We start from the raw sequence: 20,870 nt of genomic DNA, 5'->3' as shown, positions 1-20,870 counted from the left end.
ACGTGAAAGTAATTAATTTGAGCTGCTGGGAAGAATTTTAAGGTAACCACCTCATAATATATGAATGTTGCTGATTATCTTATTATATTTTTTGCGTTTCTAATGTAATGCATTTATATGGAGAATGAGCCCCGAGAGGGGGTATTGTTCCTTGTGCTTGTTGTAGTGCCTCTCTATTTCCTCTTCCTTGTGCTACAGGGTCTTACTGGCTTAGTACAGTCTTCTCTTTTCTTATGTCAATATACTGTATTTGGTGATATATAAAAGATAGTAAGACAACAAATAGTTTAGTATTAATTTACTGCTTATGCATATTAACAGATATCATGTGTTTTAGAGCATAATAACCCTTCAAACTGATGAAATGTAATACCAATATTACATTTGTTAAAGAAAGCATTACCGGTTCTTTTCGTTTGAGGTCAACATCTATTAATCTAATTCACTAGACTTCGTTTCCACTGCTTCGAATATTATGAATAAACCAAACTACCAGCTGACATGCTGCTCTTCTGTGCTATGTTGCTAGTTATGTTTTACAGATTGCTGACGCTTATTACTCTATTATACTCCACATTCGATCATGAAATACTGAACTATTCTCTATACATTATTTCGTACCACTTATTACTTATTAACCTTGATTTACGTATAGTATGATGAGAATATTTGCCTCACCACCACTCGAAAGTTCAGCCTATCACGATCCACCTTACACAGGCTCTAGGTTCTGAGCAGTTCATTCATAAAAATAAGTGGTCTTACAACGAGGAACTGCCAGATGTCTCCATATACCTCAATATTTTTTCGCACTTTCTACTTGCTCAACTGTACGTTGTTACCTCTGAGTATTGAGTGTTTAAAGAGCAATTCATTGTTAAGGAAGAAATCAGAGACAGGGACTGGTAGCGTGGGCAAGGAAGAATCATCTCCTGACTCTTGAACGTATTATGACCTGTGACCATAGGGGGTCAATACGCTGGAACCCATGGAGTGTGTCATAACTGAACGCTAAGGTTACACCACAATCAGCTGAGACTGTGACTACATGCCGGGACAGGGCATCGGCTATGACACTGGACTTCCCAGGAACGTATTCAAATGTTGGATTATATTCATTCACAGTGACTGCCCAATGTGCAAGTCGACCAGTAAGGTTATGTCTCCGAAACAGGTCACATAAGGGAAGATGGTCTGTTTAGATGTGAACAGGGTAACCGTAGATGGTGTCACGGAAATGTTTTAGAGGCCAGACTACGGCTAGAGCTTCCCAGCGAGTTACACTGTAATTCTTTTCTGCAGAGTTTAACACACTCCTGGCATAGGCAATGACGTTTCTTCCCTTCGGAGTCATTTTGCATAAGAACAGCACCTAGGCCTACTCCGGAAGCATCAGTGCAGAGAAGGAATGGTTTTGAATAATCATGGAATGCCAATACCGGGGCATGTGCCAGGGCATTTTTCAGGGTTGTAAATGCGGTCACTTGTTCATCAGCTCACACAAAAGGTGCATCTTTCTTTAGCAGTTTTGCTAACGGTGAAGCTATCTAGGTGTACCCTTTGATATAACGACGATAGTAACCTCTAAGACTGAGGAAACTGCGTACTGCATCGGTGTTGGTGGGAGTAGAGAAGTTTGTTACAGCTCTAACCTTGTCATCTGATACTCGTATATGAATTCCGTGAGCGTCGACGACATGTCCTAGGAATTTTAGTTTCTTTCGTAAGAAGTGGCACTTTGACAGTTTGATTTTAAGTCCAGCTTGTTTGAGTCTACTGAACACCTCATCCAATTTTTCTAAGTGTTCCTGTACAGAGTGACTAGCGATTATGACATCGTCTAGATAAGCAAAGACTGAGTGACCTATCATGCCGGCGAAAACTGTATGAATTAGCCGCATGAACGCCAATGGTGCATTTCTCAAGCTGAATGGAGGTTTACGGAATTGGTAATGTCTGGATGAGGTGCTGAAGGCAGTAATTGGACGAGATGATTCCTCTATTTCTACTTGCCAGTAGCCACTCACGCGATCTAGGGAGAAAACACAATTGTTTTCGCCTAAAGATTCCAGCAAATTAGTGAGTACAGGAAATGGAAATCTGTCCGGGACAGTCAGCATATTCACGCTTCTGTAATCTATCACTGGCCGTAACTCTACGCCGTTCTTTGGAACAAGAAATAGTCGGCTGTTCCACGGACTGTCAGAGTGTCCAACATGTCTTGAATAAGATGTTCAGCCTGTTGACGTTGGCTGTGTGGTAAACGGTAAGCAGGTATATATACTGGCTGAGCTCCAGGCTGTAATGTAATTTGGTACTGAACTAAGCTTGTTTTGCCCATGTTCTCACCGGGTAGGGCTACGACTTCACGATAGTCTCGCAGGAGATTAAGCAATTGATTTCTATATTCTGGGTAATCACTCTGTTGCACATGAGATTCAAGATTAGATGGAATGTCGGTGGACTGAGTAATTGAGCACACATCTGCAACAGAGAGTGGGAAGTCTTGGCACACACGTACGACCGCTGGGTATACCAAGAAATTACCAATCTGTGTCCCCATATGCAGCGTAAGTGGGGCATTAGAAGAATTGGCTAAGTACAAGTAGCATAAGCTATCCTCCAGCACCGTACACAATGCTGACTCATAAACTAAGCCATTCACACAACACGTGTCAGGTAGGGTTAGTACATTGACTCCTGCTTTCGCACCAACAACACGAACAGAGACTTTGGTAAATTTATGCGGTAACAAAATTGAGCACTGATTTGTTACTGCACGCCATGTCTCTGCGTGTTGTAAAACATCATTTACACTATGTGAGGTAGTTAAATCAGACGTGTCTGGGTCGGCAAATGTGCCACTGTTAGACGGTTGACATGATCCACAGCTGAATGTTCAGATGGTATATCCACCGGAAAATGCTCAGAGGGTGTAGTAGTAGATGTTAGTGAATTTGGCTGTTCTAGTAGCGGTGTGTCTACCTCTTTACTCTAGAGTAATGGTGGAACCACGTGAGAATGAATAACTGAGTTTATTTGGGAGAGTACCGGATGTGGATATTCCATGCTTGATATTGAGAACCCATTGATATTTATGCTACGGCAAGCCGGTAAGAGGGCAATTTCTTGTTAAGCCATTGTCGGAAAGCCAACGAGAGTATCCGCTGGATAATTAAGGACATTGGTGACGTGAAATTCAGCGTCGAAAAGTTTTAAGGCTTTATCCAGTTGCACTCCTAAAGTGATCTTTCCTTTGACCTGAAATTCTGAGCCATCCACATCGCATAGGCGAATGTCAGGTGGTTCGAGGAGCCTGACTTTTTTAGTTGTTTCCCTAATGTTGTTTAGAGAGGTATCTGAGATCAAATTTACCATAAATCCGGTGTCCATGAAGAAAGAGCTTTGTACCCCTTCACTCCATCCTAGGATGACTAGGTCTAAAGAAATTATGGGTCCCACCTGGCGAATGGGTAGTTGATCTTCTCTTACCTTACTTTCTGGCACCGGTGGATCTTTCGCTGCTATGTTAAATTTTTCTGATTCGAGCGCTCCTCTTCCCCCGACCGACGGCTCTTAAGGTAACGACACTCGTCGGTGGAGTGAGTTGTACTAATCTTGTGATATTTGCATGTAAGACGACGGGATCGCGAAGGTGTGCACTGTCGTTCCCGTGAGCGAAATCGTCTTTGTTTGCATGCACAACTAGACTTTCGATGACCTACGGTACCGCAGTGCCAACACACAATCGAGGATTGTTTGCTTCGTCACACAGCAGATTTGTCACGACCGCTAGATAGCGATCGGTACTGTGAGTGAGACCGATTACTACAGTAGGTTTGCTTTTCGTAGTTGGCCGCGAACGTGAGGAATCCGATGAAGTAGTGGTGGTTTGCAGAACTCTTGCAGTACTGCCCGCAGAGTGAGAGGCTGAGGTATGAGTACTGGCCGGGCGAGTGATGTTTGATCCCTATCTTTGGCCTTTGAGATGTAACTTTTTTTTCACCGGGATTAAAGCCAATCTGTAGTGCTGTTAAACTCCCTACACGTCAGTCGTAGGTGAATTCAAAGTCCTGAACTGGTTTTCTGATTTAATTAATTAAGCACAGTCGTATAATCTCCACACAGCCGTATAGTTTCCACCCTTACCGGTTCCCAGGCTGTTAACAACTGGCTACAGAGATAGCTGGCTAGGGCTGGCGTGCTCCTAAACTCAGAGTATCAGCAGAATTTGAATCAGGCCAGACCTTAGTAAGGGATCATGGTGCCCTACTTAGATCACACAATACACTTACATGCTATACTGTACTTACATACTACATATTATTACAGATGGTCACACTAATCATTCAGTTGACCAGATGTACCTAAGAGAATTTCACAAGGCTCATTTCTTGGACTGCTTCTTTGTACTGTTTGTATTAATTATCTAGAAAATGGAGTTGTTTCCGAGTAGAGAAAATTTGCTGACGACAAGAAAATCATTGTTTGAGTAAATATTACAAGGTGCTGTGAATCGAACTGAAATGACACGGATTAGTTAATAAAATCGAACTGAAAACTGGAAATGACAAGAAATTGTAAAGTAATCGGCTATGGAGATAAGTGCCGAATCTTCGATACCTCGCTGCCAAAACAACAGGAAGAAAAGAATGTGGTAATTATCAATAACGCTCTAAAAGACTCTATACTGTGTATAGCAGTGAGGAACACAACTAGCAAGACGCCCAGCTTCACTGCATGGAACTTTAGTCATTAATCATCTGAAATAATATGAATAATTCCTTCGTCACCACACTACACCCAGCATACTGTGTAAAGTACTACGCCTCAAACCTTCTTAAGATAAAGACAAACCCCAGATAACAAAGTAGAGAGCCTCTGCGAAAATTGTCCTACGAAGAACAATTGAAAACTCTCTCTCTCTCTCTCTCTCTCTCTCTCTCTCTCTCTCTCTCTAGGCCATCAAATATAACTCACTAAGGATGATATGAAGTTGTTTTATGGTTACAGTTTAGCTAAATATTACACAAATTCTACTGGATCTAAAATCTCAATAACCCATTTGAATGCTATGAACGCCAGTTATGAACCTAGTGAAACAAAAGAATGCTTCCAAATTTCCCGTGCCATATCAGATCCCTGCTACTAAGAGGCGATGGCATGATTATCCGCAGTGGCCATATCATCCGGAGTCCATTGACAAGCTCTGAGGTCGCACCCAACTTTCACTGAGCAATGACGTGCATCCCAATATAAAAATAAGTAAATAAATAAATAAGTTTGTCTTTTGAGGGTAAAAAAAAATGCCCCAATTTTCACCACCACTCATGTTATTTTCTCTGACAAGGAGAGTATGTTTTCCCCCCTGCTTGTTTGTTTGTTTGTCTCTTAGCAGGATTAATCAAAACTAATAAAGAGATTTGGAGCAAATTTGGTGGGTAGATATACCATGTCCCAGGGAATCATCGTTTAACTTTTGGGACCGATCCGGATCGTATTACAGATTCTGGATCCGTAAAACTCTTTTTGCGAAACCCTAATAAGTGACGAGAAAACCTAACCCATTCTGAAGGATGGTTTGGAAATTACGTTGCCCTTGTCGGAGAGATGCGCTCCACTGAGTGCCCCTCTAGTATTTCATATGATACACACTTTGGGTATGAATAGTACCAGCTACACAAGTCCTTCATGCCTTATCACGATGCACCACTGAAATAATGAGCAGTTGTGGACCATCCATAGACATCTAAACAGAACTAAAACCTTGCTATATCGTTCTATTGATGTTAACTTCGGTCCCCATCTACTTTCAATTAAAGTAATATTAACAGACAGATGTAGATGATCCACAATTTCCACATCAATTCCTCCATTACCAGCTCTACCACACCCCATCCCTCCCCTTCCAACCACACTCCGATGCAGTCATCAATGACTACCCTCTACCTTTGCCATTCACAAAACTCTGTCCGCTTGCCCAGACATCACCACTTCATATCTTCAAGCAGTAAACCTTGTAACACCTACCACTACATTAGCACTCACACTTACCTGTAATACAGTTCTAGTTACAGCCACTCAGTTACGACATCTAATCAAACCACACATGCTTCCCACATACTGCATTAGACTGGTGGAGCATTTGACCACCAGACCACATTCACCTGACTTGTCCGTTAGTCAGTCATTGTTTCCCACACTGCATTTCTACAATGTCACTGAACCCCAGAAACAGCATCAATGACATTATTTCCTCTTGTTCCAGGTGAAGATGGTCCTGGTTTTGTGAGTAAGGAGTGTGAGTGAATTGGCAGCTAATTTTACCCGTGTGGAGTTATCTCTGGCTGCAAGATGTACAAGATTCCCTGTGTACTGGGGACCGTGCTGCTGGCATACTTGGGGACCTCGGTACCGTCGGTAGTGTCAGAGAGCCAGGCGCTTCCATACCGAGTGCTGGTGTTAGTGCCAGTGGCCAGTCGCAGCCTGTACCACCTGTGCCGGTCACTGTCTGCAGCACTGGGCGATGCAGGACACTCTGTCACCTTTGTGTCATCCTTCCCGGCCTCCATGAAGTAAGTCTATCACTCTATCACTCCTTATTTCATTACCGACGGCAGCTTTCTTTATCAGTCTTTAAATATGTATAATGGTTAAGTTGTTAGCAAATGCTTTGAAGTGAAGATTAAAATATTCTTCATCGAGGATCAACTACTTTAAAGAATGACTGCTCCTTCTTAGTCATCTTCAACTTGACTCTGCATGTAGAGTTTTAATTCAGAAAGTGTTAATTAGATCTATTTCGTTTAGACAGACAATGAAAATAATTGCTTTTACAAGGGAATCCTCTAATAATCCCATACAGAAATAAAGACCTACACGAGAAAAACCATCGGATGTGTTCTGTTCATTTCGCTCAGTGTACTGTGATTTTGTAATTTGGCTGTATTAACTGCAACAGCATAACTCTCATTAAAAGATAAAAAAGAAAAAATCCATTTCTCTCTGTCTCACGAGATCCTAGTGTTACCTGACAACTAATCTGTCTGTGATACTTTCCTGCTTAATTATTTTGATCTTTGGCTGTATATTATAAGTGAAAAATGAATGAAACGGATTCTTTATTTGATATGGTCGTTTTATCCACACGAAATTCGTTACTATCTTCACCAGACAGAGAGTAAATATACTGTTCCTTTGTGCAAATTATGATGTCCTGTCACTTCTTACATTCCTTTTGTTCTCTATCAGAAATTAACACTGAGTAAAATTCACTGATGCCATGGTGGCTCAGTGATAGTGTTTTCAACTAAATCTGTGTGTGCCCTGAGTCGTATTTAAAACCAAGACCGTGGTGAACATTTCTGTGGATGCCCGTAGCATATCTTTTCATGTGTTTGCATATTTTTCCCATAACTCTTGCTCCCTGTCGTTTCCAGCCAAGGACATACAGGGCGGTCCACATAAAGTGCTCCACTGAAAACTTGATTGATTGTATCTTTCACGTCTTGCAGGTTTGGGTGTGGGTGTGGCAGTGAGATCTAAAATATAGATAAATGATGTGGGGCAGACATTGATAACACAGACTGCTCTCCTCACAGCACGAGAAATCACACGCTGGAGCGGAAGGGTAGCAATATACATTGACCATCCTTCATATAAAGGCTCTCTTGCAATCAAGAACTGATACTACATAAATTAATTTTTCACATGTACTATTCTCACTTCAAACACCCCTTCACGATTCATGTTACCATAATGGGGATGGATAATTTTGGGTATTATGTTTTCTTTGGAGGAAAAAGTCCCGTCTTACGAGGACCTAGAACGGAATAGTAAAGGCAACGATTGGAATATCACTTACACTTTCCATACTTCCCTTAGCTGTGTTTGCTGTTACCCGAATTATTGTACTCGGTATTGCCTTTTATGCGTCTCACTTCTTCATAAAACATGCATATCATTTCATCATCTTTGCTGGCCCATGGAGTTCATTTCTTTTTCGGTTTAATGATTAGACTTGCAAGTTCCCTTCTACTAAAGAATTTTTGGTAATTATTTACGACGCGGGCGCGCAGATTTTACCTATAATACAATAAACTCTTTATCTCAAGGTAAGTAATTTTGGTACAGATGCAACACAAATAGTTAACTGAAGAGTTGTGACTGCAGGAAGCGATTGGGAAAAGACAAAATTTACCAATTTTGGTATTTAAGGAAGCGGGCAGGTCGCGTTCGTTCGTTCGTTAAAAGATTCCCTGCACCTATAGTGCAGGCCGGGCCATACATTAGCCCTGTCAGTGGGGTATGGGCAGGTTAAAAAACAGTAAGGGAGGAGGACAGGACCTGGGGATTGCCCAGCACACACGTCCTGTCTCCTGGCCGGCTTTGTGGTGTGTGTGGAGCAGGTCGCCCTCGTCACGTGTTTATCAACAATCTCCCCGACTGCCCGAGGTGTTTACCAACCTTCGCTCCGACTGGACACGTCATACTCAGATATGCGCAAAAAAAAAAAAAAAAAAAAAAAAATAATAATAATAATAATGTGTCAAAGCTATGGAAAACTAAGTGATGTAACCAAACATAACATAGCTTAATCTAACTTGGCCACCCCCCATACTTTTAACCTAACCTAACCAACCTTAACCTAACCAAATGCATCCTTACTAAACCTAACCTCCCCCGATATTGGGATTGCCACGAAATATTACACTGGAGAACTAAAACCCATCAGGGCAAAATTCAGCTCAGTAAGAACTTGAACTAACAGAATAAGGAAAAAAAAAAAAAAAACGAAAGCAGAAAGAAGTTAATATGCAGGAGGATAAAGAGCAGTTGCAGACAGAGGCAACTCGTGGAATGCCACTTCTTGCAGTTTGTTGTGTCCTTGTTAAGCAAATGGTTGCGTATTAAAGGAAGTACGTAGCTGATGTACACCACTGCAAGTCACACACAATTTCACGAAAGTAATCGTACATCCTAGAGACACAATTTGGAAATCTCGCCAAAAGTAAAATCTGCGTTCGCAGCGTTTGACATCCAGCAATGAATATGGCGATGTCAGCGGAATATTTACGAATTCAAAATCCTAAGTAACTGTCTTCAGAGGTATGTTTTAGAAAAACCTCAGTAGGTATCGTAATCCAGGAAATGTGCTAATTACCCTGTGAAAGACTCATTTCAATACAAAATATGGATAGGCCGCGCCCGTGTAGTAAATAATTATTTTTTTCTGTATTAACATATAGGTAAGATTTCATAATTTTTTCACTTGTTTCCTTCTTTGATTACATTATTAATATCTGGTTTTTGGACAGTTTTCCGATCTGAGAGACCTACAATTTAAACACCCTAGAGCATTACCAAAGTTAGTTTTCCCAACATGCGCCTAGAACGACCTACAATGGTTTACATAAGTTTCCGAAGACGGTCTGATCTTACTCAGTTTTTGCAGACTGCATTGGTTCAAGTAGGCCTAGCCACAGCTGCATGTAGTTCATTCACTGTTCCTGGAAATCACACTCTATTCGCTTCCTCATGTCCTGAAACTAACATATCTTAATAGTGAATGTTTCGTTGCATTAGATTTACTCTAGAATTCATTCGTAGTCACGGAAAAGTGCTATTAAAAGGATGTAGAGTCGTAGTATTGTATTGTTGGGCTACTGAGCTACAGGAAAAAAGTACATGCGATGATTCACGATGAACAAACTATGGTATTTACAGTATTCTGTTAGAAGTAAGACAGTAGCAAACACACACAGGCTCATACAGTACATGATATCAGCACCTGGTATCAGTAGTGGATCCAGAGGGGTGGGGAGAGATCAGGACATCCTAATCCTCCCTCTTTCTTATTCACGATATTTATACAGGGCGACCCAAAATGAATGCAACCCATAACACTAGGAAGACGTATGGGCATCACTCGTAGGGAACAATGGTTCCAACAAGATGGGGTCTACCCCATCCACTTGGAATCAAACGTTGATGTGGCTTCGGCAACGATTCGGAGATCGGTTGATCGTAGGTGTGACACTGAGTGGACCCCCACACTCGTCCGGAATCCCCCAGATTTCTATCTGTGGGGTTATCTGAAGGACCATGTTTATGAAAACCATCCCCAGTCAGAGACCGGAAGAGAGAATCACTTCCAACATCAGAGCTATCCAAGAGGGGAGCGTGTCCATGTAATTGAAAATTTTGCACACCGCATTCAGGAGTGCCTGCCATGTGATATGGTCATTTGGAACATACTTTTTTTGGAAAAGTAAAAAAAAAAAAAAAAAACTATTTGAACTGCAGAACCAAAACTTTCAGGACTGTTTTGTTATCAGCTCAGCTTAACATGAATGCAAAAACAAATCAAATGTCTTATCATTTGTATAAATGACACACACTTTTATGGGTTGCATTCATTTTGGAAAACCCTGCATCTCCCTCATTAGCTATAGATCACTGCTGAATGAAGTAAAAATATGCTGATTCAGTATCTTATGTATCTCTCATTAATGTTTTATCACTTTACAGTATGGTACTTATAAATCATTTTTCTTGATCCTAAATATTTTATGTGGATGATTGTCCTCAATTGGCAATGAACAGAAAAAAAGTTTGGCATTCTCTTTTAGCAAATGCTGGATGCATCCCTAAATGTGACTGCATTTGACTGATGAAGAAAGTCATAATGATACCAACACCACGATCACAACTACTACTACAACTACTACTAACGCTAATGAAAGCAGTAGTAGTCGTAGTAGCAGTAGTAGTAGTAGTAGTAGTAGTAGTAGTAGTAGAAGTAGTACAGTAGCTGGAGGATGCTATCAGGGAATCATACCTCCCATCACTGGCCGATGGCCATATCCCCACACCAGAAGAGAGGGATATTCTAGCGCTACCACCCACGAAGCGAGGCCTTGGTATTGTAACTCCGGCAGCCAAGGCAAACTAAGAAATCAGAAAATCACTTAGGCTCACCGAATCCCTGTCACAGTATATTTGCGCCCAGGCTGAGACGAGTGAAATCGACCAACATCGGCAGAAGGAGATAAAGACACAGATAGGCAAAAGGCGAGAAGCAAGACCAAAGGACCAGTGTATCTGAGTTGTTGAGGCTTGTAGGTAAAAGTGGTTGACTGTGCTTTGAGAATTGTCCATATTGTAGATGAGGTTTTGTAGACTATATTATTTAAGATTATATACTGTACAACTTGAGAACTACAAGACTTTACCAGGACGATGTAAAGAGAGACCTTGCCCTCGTGTTAGTCTGAGGGTGTCTCCTATGAAAAGCCGGCACGTTCCTCTCTTGAGAGAGACAGGCAGGTCAGCAAAACCATGGTGGTGGTGCCACTAGGTCAGATATCAACATGCATTCCATCACTTTCGCCACTCATGGTTACACATTACTATAGATACATTAGCATTTATGTAACAATGAGCAAACTAAAAAAATTATAGAATACCCAGTTTATAACAAATCACAAATAACAATTCCCCAGCCAACTAGAATTGTGTCCCCTGACATGATGGAGAAAATACACAGAGAAGTAGTCTAGCAACATCAAGTATGGAAGTACAGTAGAATTGAACAAAGAAACAAGGGTGTGGCAAAAAGTGGTGTTGCTGGGTCCCTAACCAAAGTCAAGGAAAACAATGGATAATAATACAAAATAACAATAAATACAATGACGCAATGGAAATATAGTTAACCCAGTATAATTAAAATCACATCATTAATGAATTATTTAAAGTATCATCACAACACAACTGACGTCCATCCTATAGGAACATTATCACCACTGAAGTAGGCAAATATCACCACAACATAAGTGACGTCCATCCAATAGGACCATTAGTAACGGAATTTTTCAAAATAACAGCACTGTAAACTGGAGAATCATAGGAATAACACCGACTGAACTCTATGCACCCAGTTCTTATGTCTTCAAGTAGTACCATCACGTGTCATTGGGCGCGACCAGTTTCAACACCCTGCGGTGGTGGCACTACACCCACTGCAAACCTTAGTTCATGAAGTCTCTTCTCCTTTCGCCGAACACAACAATGAACCACCCAAACAATAACAAGAAATCCTACAAAAAAGATGAACACGGGAGGAAACACAAAGACAGGGTGAACTCAATAACGACCAAGAAACTGATGGAGAACACAATCAATCTCATTATGGAAGTCCAACATGCGCAACTTGTAAGACGTGATGGATAAGTTATCGGAAAGGATGTCCAAAGACACATTAACAGGTTGAAAGATTTCATAAGTGTGAGAATGAAAAGCATAATGATGACGAATAGCATAGGTAAACAGACTCAGATTTATTAACACAATGGTCAGGTGCTCGGTACAAACCATTAGCATGAACTGAACGGACGGGAACATCAGGACATGTGACACTGGCAGATGTTGGTACACTGAAAAAGAAATACTGGACATGACTGAGGCGGGCACGATGTACTGGAAGCTCAGGGCCAGAACAAAGGACAGACAGACTGTATCGCAAAATTACGAACCAAGGCAGATTCACAAGGGGCAGCACTAATATGATTGATTGAGTGTATTAAAATCTGGCAGCGCAACTGCCAGGGTCAAATGCCGCCGGACAACAAGCAAAAAGACACAGCAAATAAAAAGTACATATTAAAAATAAAGTTAATAACTGTTATTAGAAATAAAACACTGAAAAAATAAAAGAATGGTTAATAAAATATCAATTGCATACAAAAGTGGAAGGAGGCCCGGCTCCTGAAGAACACTAAAAAAATCAGTAAAATCACTAGAGGCTCCATCAAGTATCGAGGACACAGTAGACACTATCTGCCCCTTTATGCCTATGGAGGAATCTCTGACGTAGGTCCCTCAAACTCGGACACTCAACCAGCAAGTGACGGACAGTAAGGAGAACAAGGCAATCATCACAGCACGGTTGTGTCTCACCACTTGTGAAGAACCCATGTGTAAGCCAAGAGTGCCCAATGCAAAGCCTAGCCAGAGCCACCTCCAATTGCCGGGACATGGAGGGGAGAACCCTTGGCACAACGACTCTCTGAAAGATTTCTATTGGTTTACTATGAACAACACCATCTCAGTGTCTCTGCCAACTTGCATGAATTCTGTACTGCAAGTAAGGTGTTACATCAGAAGCAGGAAGTTGATAGTCGGTTGGGGACTGCTGAGAAGCCGCAGCTTTAGCTAATGTATCTGCCTTCACATTGGCCACCACACCAACATGTGCAGGAACCCAGTAGAAATCCACTCTCTTCCCCAGACGACGAATAAGGAATAGCTAGTCCAGTACAGCTAAAACTATAGGATAGGAAGAGTTAAACGAGTCCAGGGCCAAATGCGCCCCTTAAGAGTCGCTAAAAATAGTAAAATAATTGCCATGGTGAACATCAACTCCAGGGCTAAAACAATAGCTGACAACTCTGCAGTAAAAACTGTGGAAGCCAAAGGATGAGTACCTCCACGGCTAGAATTGGGAAATACCACTCCAAAACCAACACCAGAGGCGGATTTGGAGCCATCAGTATACACAGGCACAGAACCACCATGACTAGAGGAATGATCTAATAATAATTGCAAAAGAGACTGAGGAGTGACAGAATGCTTTGAGCCTGCAAAAGACCTGCAGAAAGTTACCTTGGGCAAGATCCATGGCACAACCCTTGGGATCACAACAGGACTGACAGGTACTGCTGACAAACCAAACTCCTCCATGATATCCTGAACTCTATAGCCAAAAAGGATGAGGCATGCGAGGGTGTCTACTATAATTCAAAAAACAAAACTGTTGCGTCACACACTCACAGACAAGTGAGTCTACAAGGCGACAAATTTGGAGCCAGCACTGTGCTGCAACAGACTGACGCAGTAGATCTAAGGTAGGCACACTGGCTTCCACCAACAAGCTGGGAATCGCAGATGACCGAAAATTATCAGTTGCAAGGTGAAGACCAGCATGATAGACGGCATCTAGAGTTTTTAGTCTGGACTCTGTGGCAGAGGAGTAGACCTTGCAGCCATATGACAGCTTGGAAGTTACAAAAACCTGAAACAGATGCAAGAATGTCCTCCAGTCAGCAACCCAAGAGGTATGAGACAGAACCCTCAGTAGATCGAGAGCCTTCATACATGATGCTTTAAGATTTGCCAAGTTTGTGTGTGTGTGTGTGTGTGTGTGTGTGTGTGTGTGTGTGTGTGTGTGTGTGTGTGTGTGTGTGTGTGTGTGTGTGTGTGTGTGTGTGTGTGTGTGTGTGTGTGTGTGTGTGTGTGTGTGTGTGTGTGTGTGTGTGTGTGTGTGTGTGTGTGTGTGTGTGTGTGTGTGTGTGTGTGTGTGTGTGTGTGTGTGTGTGTGTGTGTGTGTGTGTGTGTGTGTGTGTGTGTGTGTGTGTGTGTGTGTGTGTGTGTGTGTGTGTGTGTGTGTGTGTGTGTGTGTGTGTGTGTGTGTGTGTGTGTGTGTGTGTGTGTGTGTGTGTGTGTGTGTGTGTGTGTGTGTGTGTGTGTGTGTGTGTGTGTGTGTGTGTGTGTGTGTGTGTGTGTGTGTGTGTGTGTGTGTGTGTGTGTGTGTGTGTGTGTGTGTGTGTGTGTGTGTGTGTGTGTGTGTGTGTGTGTGTGTGTGTGTGTGTGTGTGTGTGTGTGTGTGTGTGTGTGTGTGTGTGTGTGTGTGTGTGTGTGTGTGTGTGTGTGTGTGTGTGTGTGTGTGTGTGTGTGTGTGTGTGTGTGTGTGTGTGTGTCCGGCACTGGGCATAGGCTTCACACCCTGCTCTCAAGGCCCAGTAGTGTGCAACTCAAGTCAAACGGCAGTCAAACGTCGGGCCTAGGAATTTTGTCTCTGCCACACAATGGAGTCACCTGCCACAAAGCTGGAGATCCAGGTCCGGGTGTACCCCTCTCATCCTACAAAAGTGCATAGCCACAGTCTTAGAAGGGGAAAACCGAAAACCTTTGGAAATGGCCAGGCAGAAATCTTGCCCAAGGCAAGTTGCATACGCCACTCAACAGCAGACATGCAGGAGCCAGAAAACCATATAGCTAAGTCATCCACATAAAGGGATGAGGATATGCCAGCAGGCACGTGTCAAGGATACCATTTAAGACACTCCCCCTGTGGGACACCTTCCTCCTGGCACAGTGGTGCAGAGAGGGTAGAACCCACACGGACACGAAACACATGATCAGTTTCCGAGCAACACAGGCAGGCAACCATGTAAACCAAAGACACGAAGTTGTTGGAGGGTGCCATGATGCCATGCAGTCTCATAAGCCTTCTCAAGGTTAAAGATCAAAGCCACAAGCCACAAGATGTTGCTTAGAGGCAAAAGCTTCACAGATTGATGCCTGAAGCCTGAAGCGGTTGTCTGAAGTACACCATAATTAACAGAAGCCACTCTGCAAAGGAGAGAGAAAGCAACCCTTCTCCAGAAACCACACAAGTCTGACACTGACCATCTATTTGAATAGCTTGCATACGCACGATTATAAAGTAATAGGGCGATAGTTGAGACATGGGAATGGTCCTTACCAGGTTTGGGAATGGGGAGGACAATACCCAACTTCCACCTTTTTGGAAGCGAGCCCTCACTTCAAACACTATTAGAAAGATCCAATAAAAACTGCATTGAATCAGTCGGCAGATGGCCGAGCAGAGTGTAGGGAAAAATGGCTCTCCACCAAGAGAGTGAAAGTTAAGACCCAGCCTCTCCTGATTCCTATGAAAGCTAGCACACGGCTTAGAAGGAACCTTTTTTGAGACAGCACAAAATTGATTTGCAAAAGCAGAGGCTACTGCATCTGGTGCAGGCACAAGATTTCCGTGAAGTCAACACCGGTGGGGAGGGGGGCAAGAACATCCAGAAATCTTGAGCACGTTTTTCCACACCATAGGCATTGAAGTAGAGGACGTAACTGTAGAAACATATGACCTCCACAAGTTACGGCGAGCATTCTTCATGACCCATTTATAATGAGCACATGCTTTGTGAGACTGGATTTTTAGAAAAACAACATCACAACTGGCAAAATACCAACGGGCAGCCTCTTTGTAAACTCCTTTTGCTATAGAGCAGTCATCATTCCACCATGGCACAGGTCTCTGGGAAAAAACACCAGAAGTCCGTGTGATGGAATGAACCCCTGCTGAGAAAAGAGTCTTAGTAAAATAACATTTGGCATCATCGACAGTTAAAAAATCAGTAACTTTGTAGTCCTCAAGCAGAGACCAATCAGCCCTATCCAGACACCAGCATGGCATACGGGCTGCAAGAACAGAGCGAGTAGACTGGACCAACACAGGATAATGGTCACTACCATGCAAATCATCCAAAACCTCCTAAGAAAAATCAAAGGCACAGTCAGAGGAGGAGATGGTGAAGTCAATGACAGAATATGTGCCAGTCTGAACATGAATATTGGTCAGCCTTTCCTTGTTTAGGACAACCATATCTAAATCCCCAACGAAAGAGGCAAGAAGATCACCCTGGGGATTTGAAAGTGAGTCATCCTACAAAGGATGGCGGCCATTAAAGTCACCACGAAGTAGAAAAGGGGGTGAAAGTTGACTGATAAGGGTCCCCAGATCAGCGCACATAACAGGAACGGAAGGTGGAAGGTACAGACAAGATATGGTATAGCACCTCCCAACGTGCATCTGTACCACTAGAACCTGAAGGGGAGACTGTATCGTAATGGAAATAACGGGGACATCAGATCAGCACAAAATGGCACATCCACCGCTGTGACTGCCAAGAGGAGATTCATGGAAGACCTCATACACCCTGAAAGAAGGAAATGGTCTATCCCCCACCACTGTCTATTGGAGACAGACATAGAGCGGTTTCAGAGCAAAGAGTATTAACTACAATTCCTCCCAATTTGCCATGGCACCTCTACAATTCCACTGAAGACAAATTGGTACTGATTGAGCCAAACTGATCAGTACAGTATTAAATGATATGAAATAAGTAACACCGAGGCTATGTAGCAACCTCGTTGGGAAGGGTGTGAAAGCCCTTCTTCCTAGGTGTGGAGCTCTACCTTACCAACTGATAAGACAATGAAGTTTTAGTTTCCAAGGTTGACAGGACCCTTATCCCGAAACACGTCCTGCACATCACCAGAATGAGCCCGAGGCACAGAGACCTTCCTGGAGGACCCACTCGCCTTGTCTGCACCCCACGTGGAGGTCCAGCTGGTACCTTGGGGCCAACCAGACCCTCCCCAACCAGATCAACCAAAGGTTGGCTGCCGGGTGATGGATCAGAGGAAGCAAGAGACCAAGCCCTTTGAGTATCTAAAGACCCAGACCCTGCCATGCCTGAGCAAGAGGCAGGGACTGGAATCCTAGAAGGATCATCACGAACACCCACCGACTTTGAGGCCATCACTGCCCAGGTTGCCGAATGAAGAGCCCTCTCAGAGTCCTCATGCAGTACAGATGTTTGAACTTTAGAAGGAGGGGAATCACCCAAGGACTCCTCACTCCTCACTTGTTTGAAGTTGGCAGACACAATCTCCATCTCTACGCCAGAACTTGAGGACATACTAGAATCTGTAGGGGCACATTGTAGGGAAGACACCAGTGACAGAGCAAGCAGATGTCACAGGAGCAGCTGTTGGTATGGGAGTAGCAGCTGATAAAGGAGTATCACCTGATACAGAAGAAGCAGCCGTTATAGAAGTAGCAGCTGGTACAGGAGCAGCAGCTGGACGAGATGCAGACTGCAAAGGTACCGGAGTCTCTGGGAGACCACAAAGAGGAGTAGTGGGACGTTCAGTATCAGACAAGGGACAAGGAGAAAGGTAAGTGAGAAAAGCAGGAGTCCCACGATGGTGCACGGCAGATTTTGACCTAGAAAGAATAGAAGCAAAGGACACACCAGGGCAGACATACATAGACATGACACGGTCCTTAGCTTGGTAAAACTCAGCCTCTCGGTGGCTCTGAGAGACAAAATTTCAGGTTCCATTTTGTAATTATCACAAGATTTAGAAGAAGCAGCGTGCTAACCACCACAATTGACACAAGATAGAGGACCAGGGCATTCCACACCCTCATGAACATTTAAACCACACGACGCACAGACTGCTGGAAGGACCAGGGCAAGGCACCTACAAGTTCGGCCAATATGACCCAAACGATGACAGTGGAAACATCTATGAGGCAAGGGGACATAGGGCCTTACTTAGTACAAGTACCATGCAGCGTTAAGAACAGCAGGGAGGCTCAATGAATCAAACGTCACAATCAAGGATGGACTTGGCACAAGGTCACCATTTATCTTCTTCTTAATCCTCTCAACCTTTATTACATTCTGGGTAGACAACTCTTCAACAAGGCGTGCCTCATCGTAAATCAGTAGTAGCACAAACAATCCCACGAGAATGATTCAGTGAAACATGGGGTAGCATGTAACTGACTGACCAGAAAGCATGGATAAAGATATAACAGTTGCACTCTGTGTCAGACACTTCTACCAACAAACTGCCGTCACCCTGTGGAACCACTTTAGGGGCCATACCACAAGCAGCAACCAATTCTCGATGTGTTAGAAAAAATATCGCATTTTCTGAGGTCCACCCCAGCAGGGCCATGAATGACTATAGTCTCACCAATCTAAAACCAAGGTTTGGGTGGAGTCCAGCCGGGGATTTCCCAGCGTACAGCGTTGCCTTGTTTCCTATACTCTGATTGGGTAGTGGCTGACCTGACACCGTTAGAGTTTGTCCGCTCACACCTCGCCACCTGGCCTGACATGACTTCACCCACTTCTGTGTGTGTGTGTGTGTGTGTGTGTGTGTGTGTGTGTTTTTGTGTGTGTGTGTGTTTTTTTTTTTTGTGTGTGTAAAGACAAACTAATTTAAGTTATAAATATAATTTAAGTTACCGGTATATATATATAACAAAGTGAACAGTGGAAGCACGTGACAGAAGCTTAATCTCCCTCCAATGGATTAACTCCCAGTATGGGCCTGGATGTTGCCGCTCATGAGTGTTTTAACTTATTTATTTCTATTAAGAAAATAGCGTATGTTCTACTGATTCCTTCAAATTATATTATAAACGTAATTGTTACATTACTTACCCAACTTAGAACTACCGTGAAAGTCGGTAAAAGTAACTACATTTTTTTCAGCACCACTGTAAAATATGTATGCCACGTTTCTTTATTGATGTACAAGAGCCATATGCATTACAAGTTTACCTTCCTTCGATATGCTAGAATACTTACGTTTATATTGTATTAGTATGTGTGTACCTATCTGTGATGCCCATTACATATATAACAGAATCTACTCATCGCTCGTTTAGGAAGTATGGCATGGCTGCACCCAGCGCCAGACCCCACCCAAACCTTGGTTTTAGATTGGTGAGACTATAGGACCCTTGACTAAAGGTGCAGGAGGAGGAGCAATCAAAAGATTATCCAAATCTCTAACATCATGGCCCTGAGGGCCGGGTACACTCCTTGACCCCTGCCTGCGACCCCTGTTATGGGAGCCATCAGACCGGGGAGGCAAGGCAAGGGAGGCCGAATCCTCTGTGGAGCCACATACAACAGGGAAGGGCTCCAGAATGGCAACAAATGAAGGCTGAGATGTGCTTAGGTCTGGGAGAGAGGCAGGTTGGGGCACATTACCATTATCCAAACTAATAAACTAAGTAACTTCATTACCCTCCCCCCACGAGCCACAGAGCCTAAGAAGGGGATGCCGTATACCACAGGCAACCTTGCCCAGGTAACCACCAGGGGACCTGGGCAAGGGTGACTCCAGGACGATAGGAGCCACCAGGTCCCCCAGTGCCCACTTGACCCTAGCCAATGCATGACCAGCCAATTAACCTTGTCAAGCCCAACCAGGCCGCCCATCTAGCCAGAATAAAGAACCAAAGAAGTGTATTGCTAGTTGCAGGGTGCATCGTGCAGCATCGCTCAACCCCCAGGACTCCCGTCTCCCAGCATTACGGGATGCCACGCACGGCAAACACGTGGGGAGGCATCAGTCCTGCCCTAGATGTCAAATGGGCAGGGACTAACTTCACCAGCAGGCCTCCTCCACCAGTGATGTAGGGGGTGCTTGGTCTATGAGTCCGACAAATGCCGAACCCTACAAAGGTAGGCACGCCCCCAAAGTATAGTAGGTGCGTTGCCAACTACGTTTCAAGCCCCACCACCACGTCAAGGTGACGCCCTGCAGCGGAGAGCACTAATATGAAGAATAGCAACGAGAAATGCAAGGCAAAGATGAGAAGTAGACAGGAGAGAAGAACACTGGCTGAGATCATCAGAGGATGCAAACGCAACAGAAACACCATCTCGATATAAAAAGAAAGTATTCAGATGAGACAGAAGCTAGAAAACAATAAGTTATTTAATGAGAAAGAAAATGCAGCAATGTGACTGAGATTTAACATAACAGAAGAACGAAGTGGAATGTGAACAATAATGGCAGTAGAAAGGATGGTAGCCTCAAGTAAAGGATAGTGTAGTTCTAAGGTGGACAATGGAACAATCGAATATAACTCAAAAGTAGAATAAGCCCATTCCAGCATGGAACGATGATCAGAAATAGACACCTAATCCAGTGTAACACGACCACCGTTCATCAACTATGAGGCAAATGAGGTGGTGACTTAGGACACAAGCGAGGCTAGGGAAAGTTGTACGTTGGCAAGGTACAACTTGACACATAGCATTATAGTTACAACATTAGTTTTCGAAGTCTGCTCCAGTAAAATGTCCGAAAAATGAATAAGAGTTGTTGTCACATCGTTGAGATGTGCAGTAATTTTTTGTCAACATAGAGTGATGTGTCAGGATGACCTTATTTGAGAGTCTAGAGCATTAACC

The 20,870-nt window shown here is 43.4% G+C and overlaps 1 protein-coding gene across 1 annotated transcript in view; it reads left to right on the top strand.

Annotated features, from left to right (window-relative positions):
• Positions 1-6,453: 6,453 nt before the first annotated feature.
• The window catches only part of LOC145415399 (UDP-glucosyltransferase 2-like), a 212,483-nt gene continuing 198,066 nt past the window's right edge, over positions 6,454-20,870 (top strand). The window contains exon 1 of the mRNA XM_080284683.1: positions 6,454-6,575. Coding sequence (XP_080140809.1) covers positions 6,571-6,575 — 5 coding nt within the window. The 5' untranslated portion in view covers positions 6,454-6,570. The remainder of the gene's footprint in view (positions 6,576-20,870) is intronic.

This window comes from Coenobita brevimanus, chromosome 102 (assembly GCF_032717465.1).
Source record: "Coenobita brevimanus isolate Jiangsu-jjx chromosome 102, ASM3271746v2, whole genome shotgun sequence".
In the NCBI taxonomy this organism is placed as follows: Eukaryota; Metazoa; Arthropoda; class Malacostraca; order Decapoda; family Coenobitidae; genus Coenobita; species Coenobita brevimanus.
Note: the sequence above shows the minus strand (reverse complement) of the source record. Positions and strands in the feature narration are given on the sequence as shown.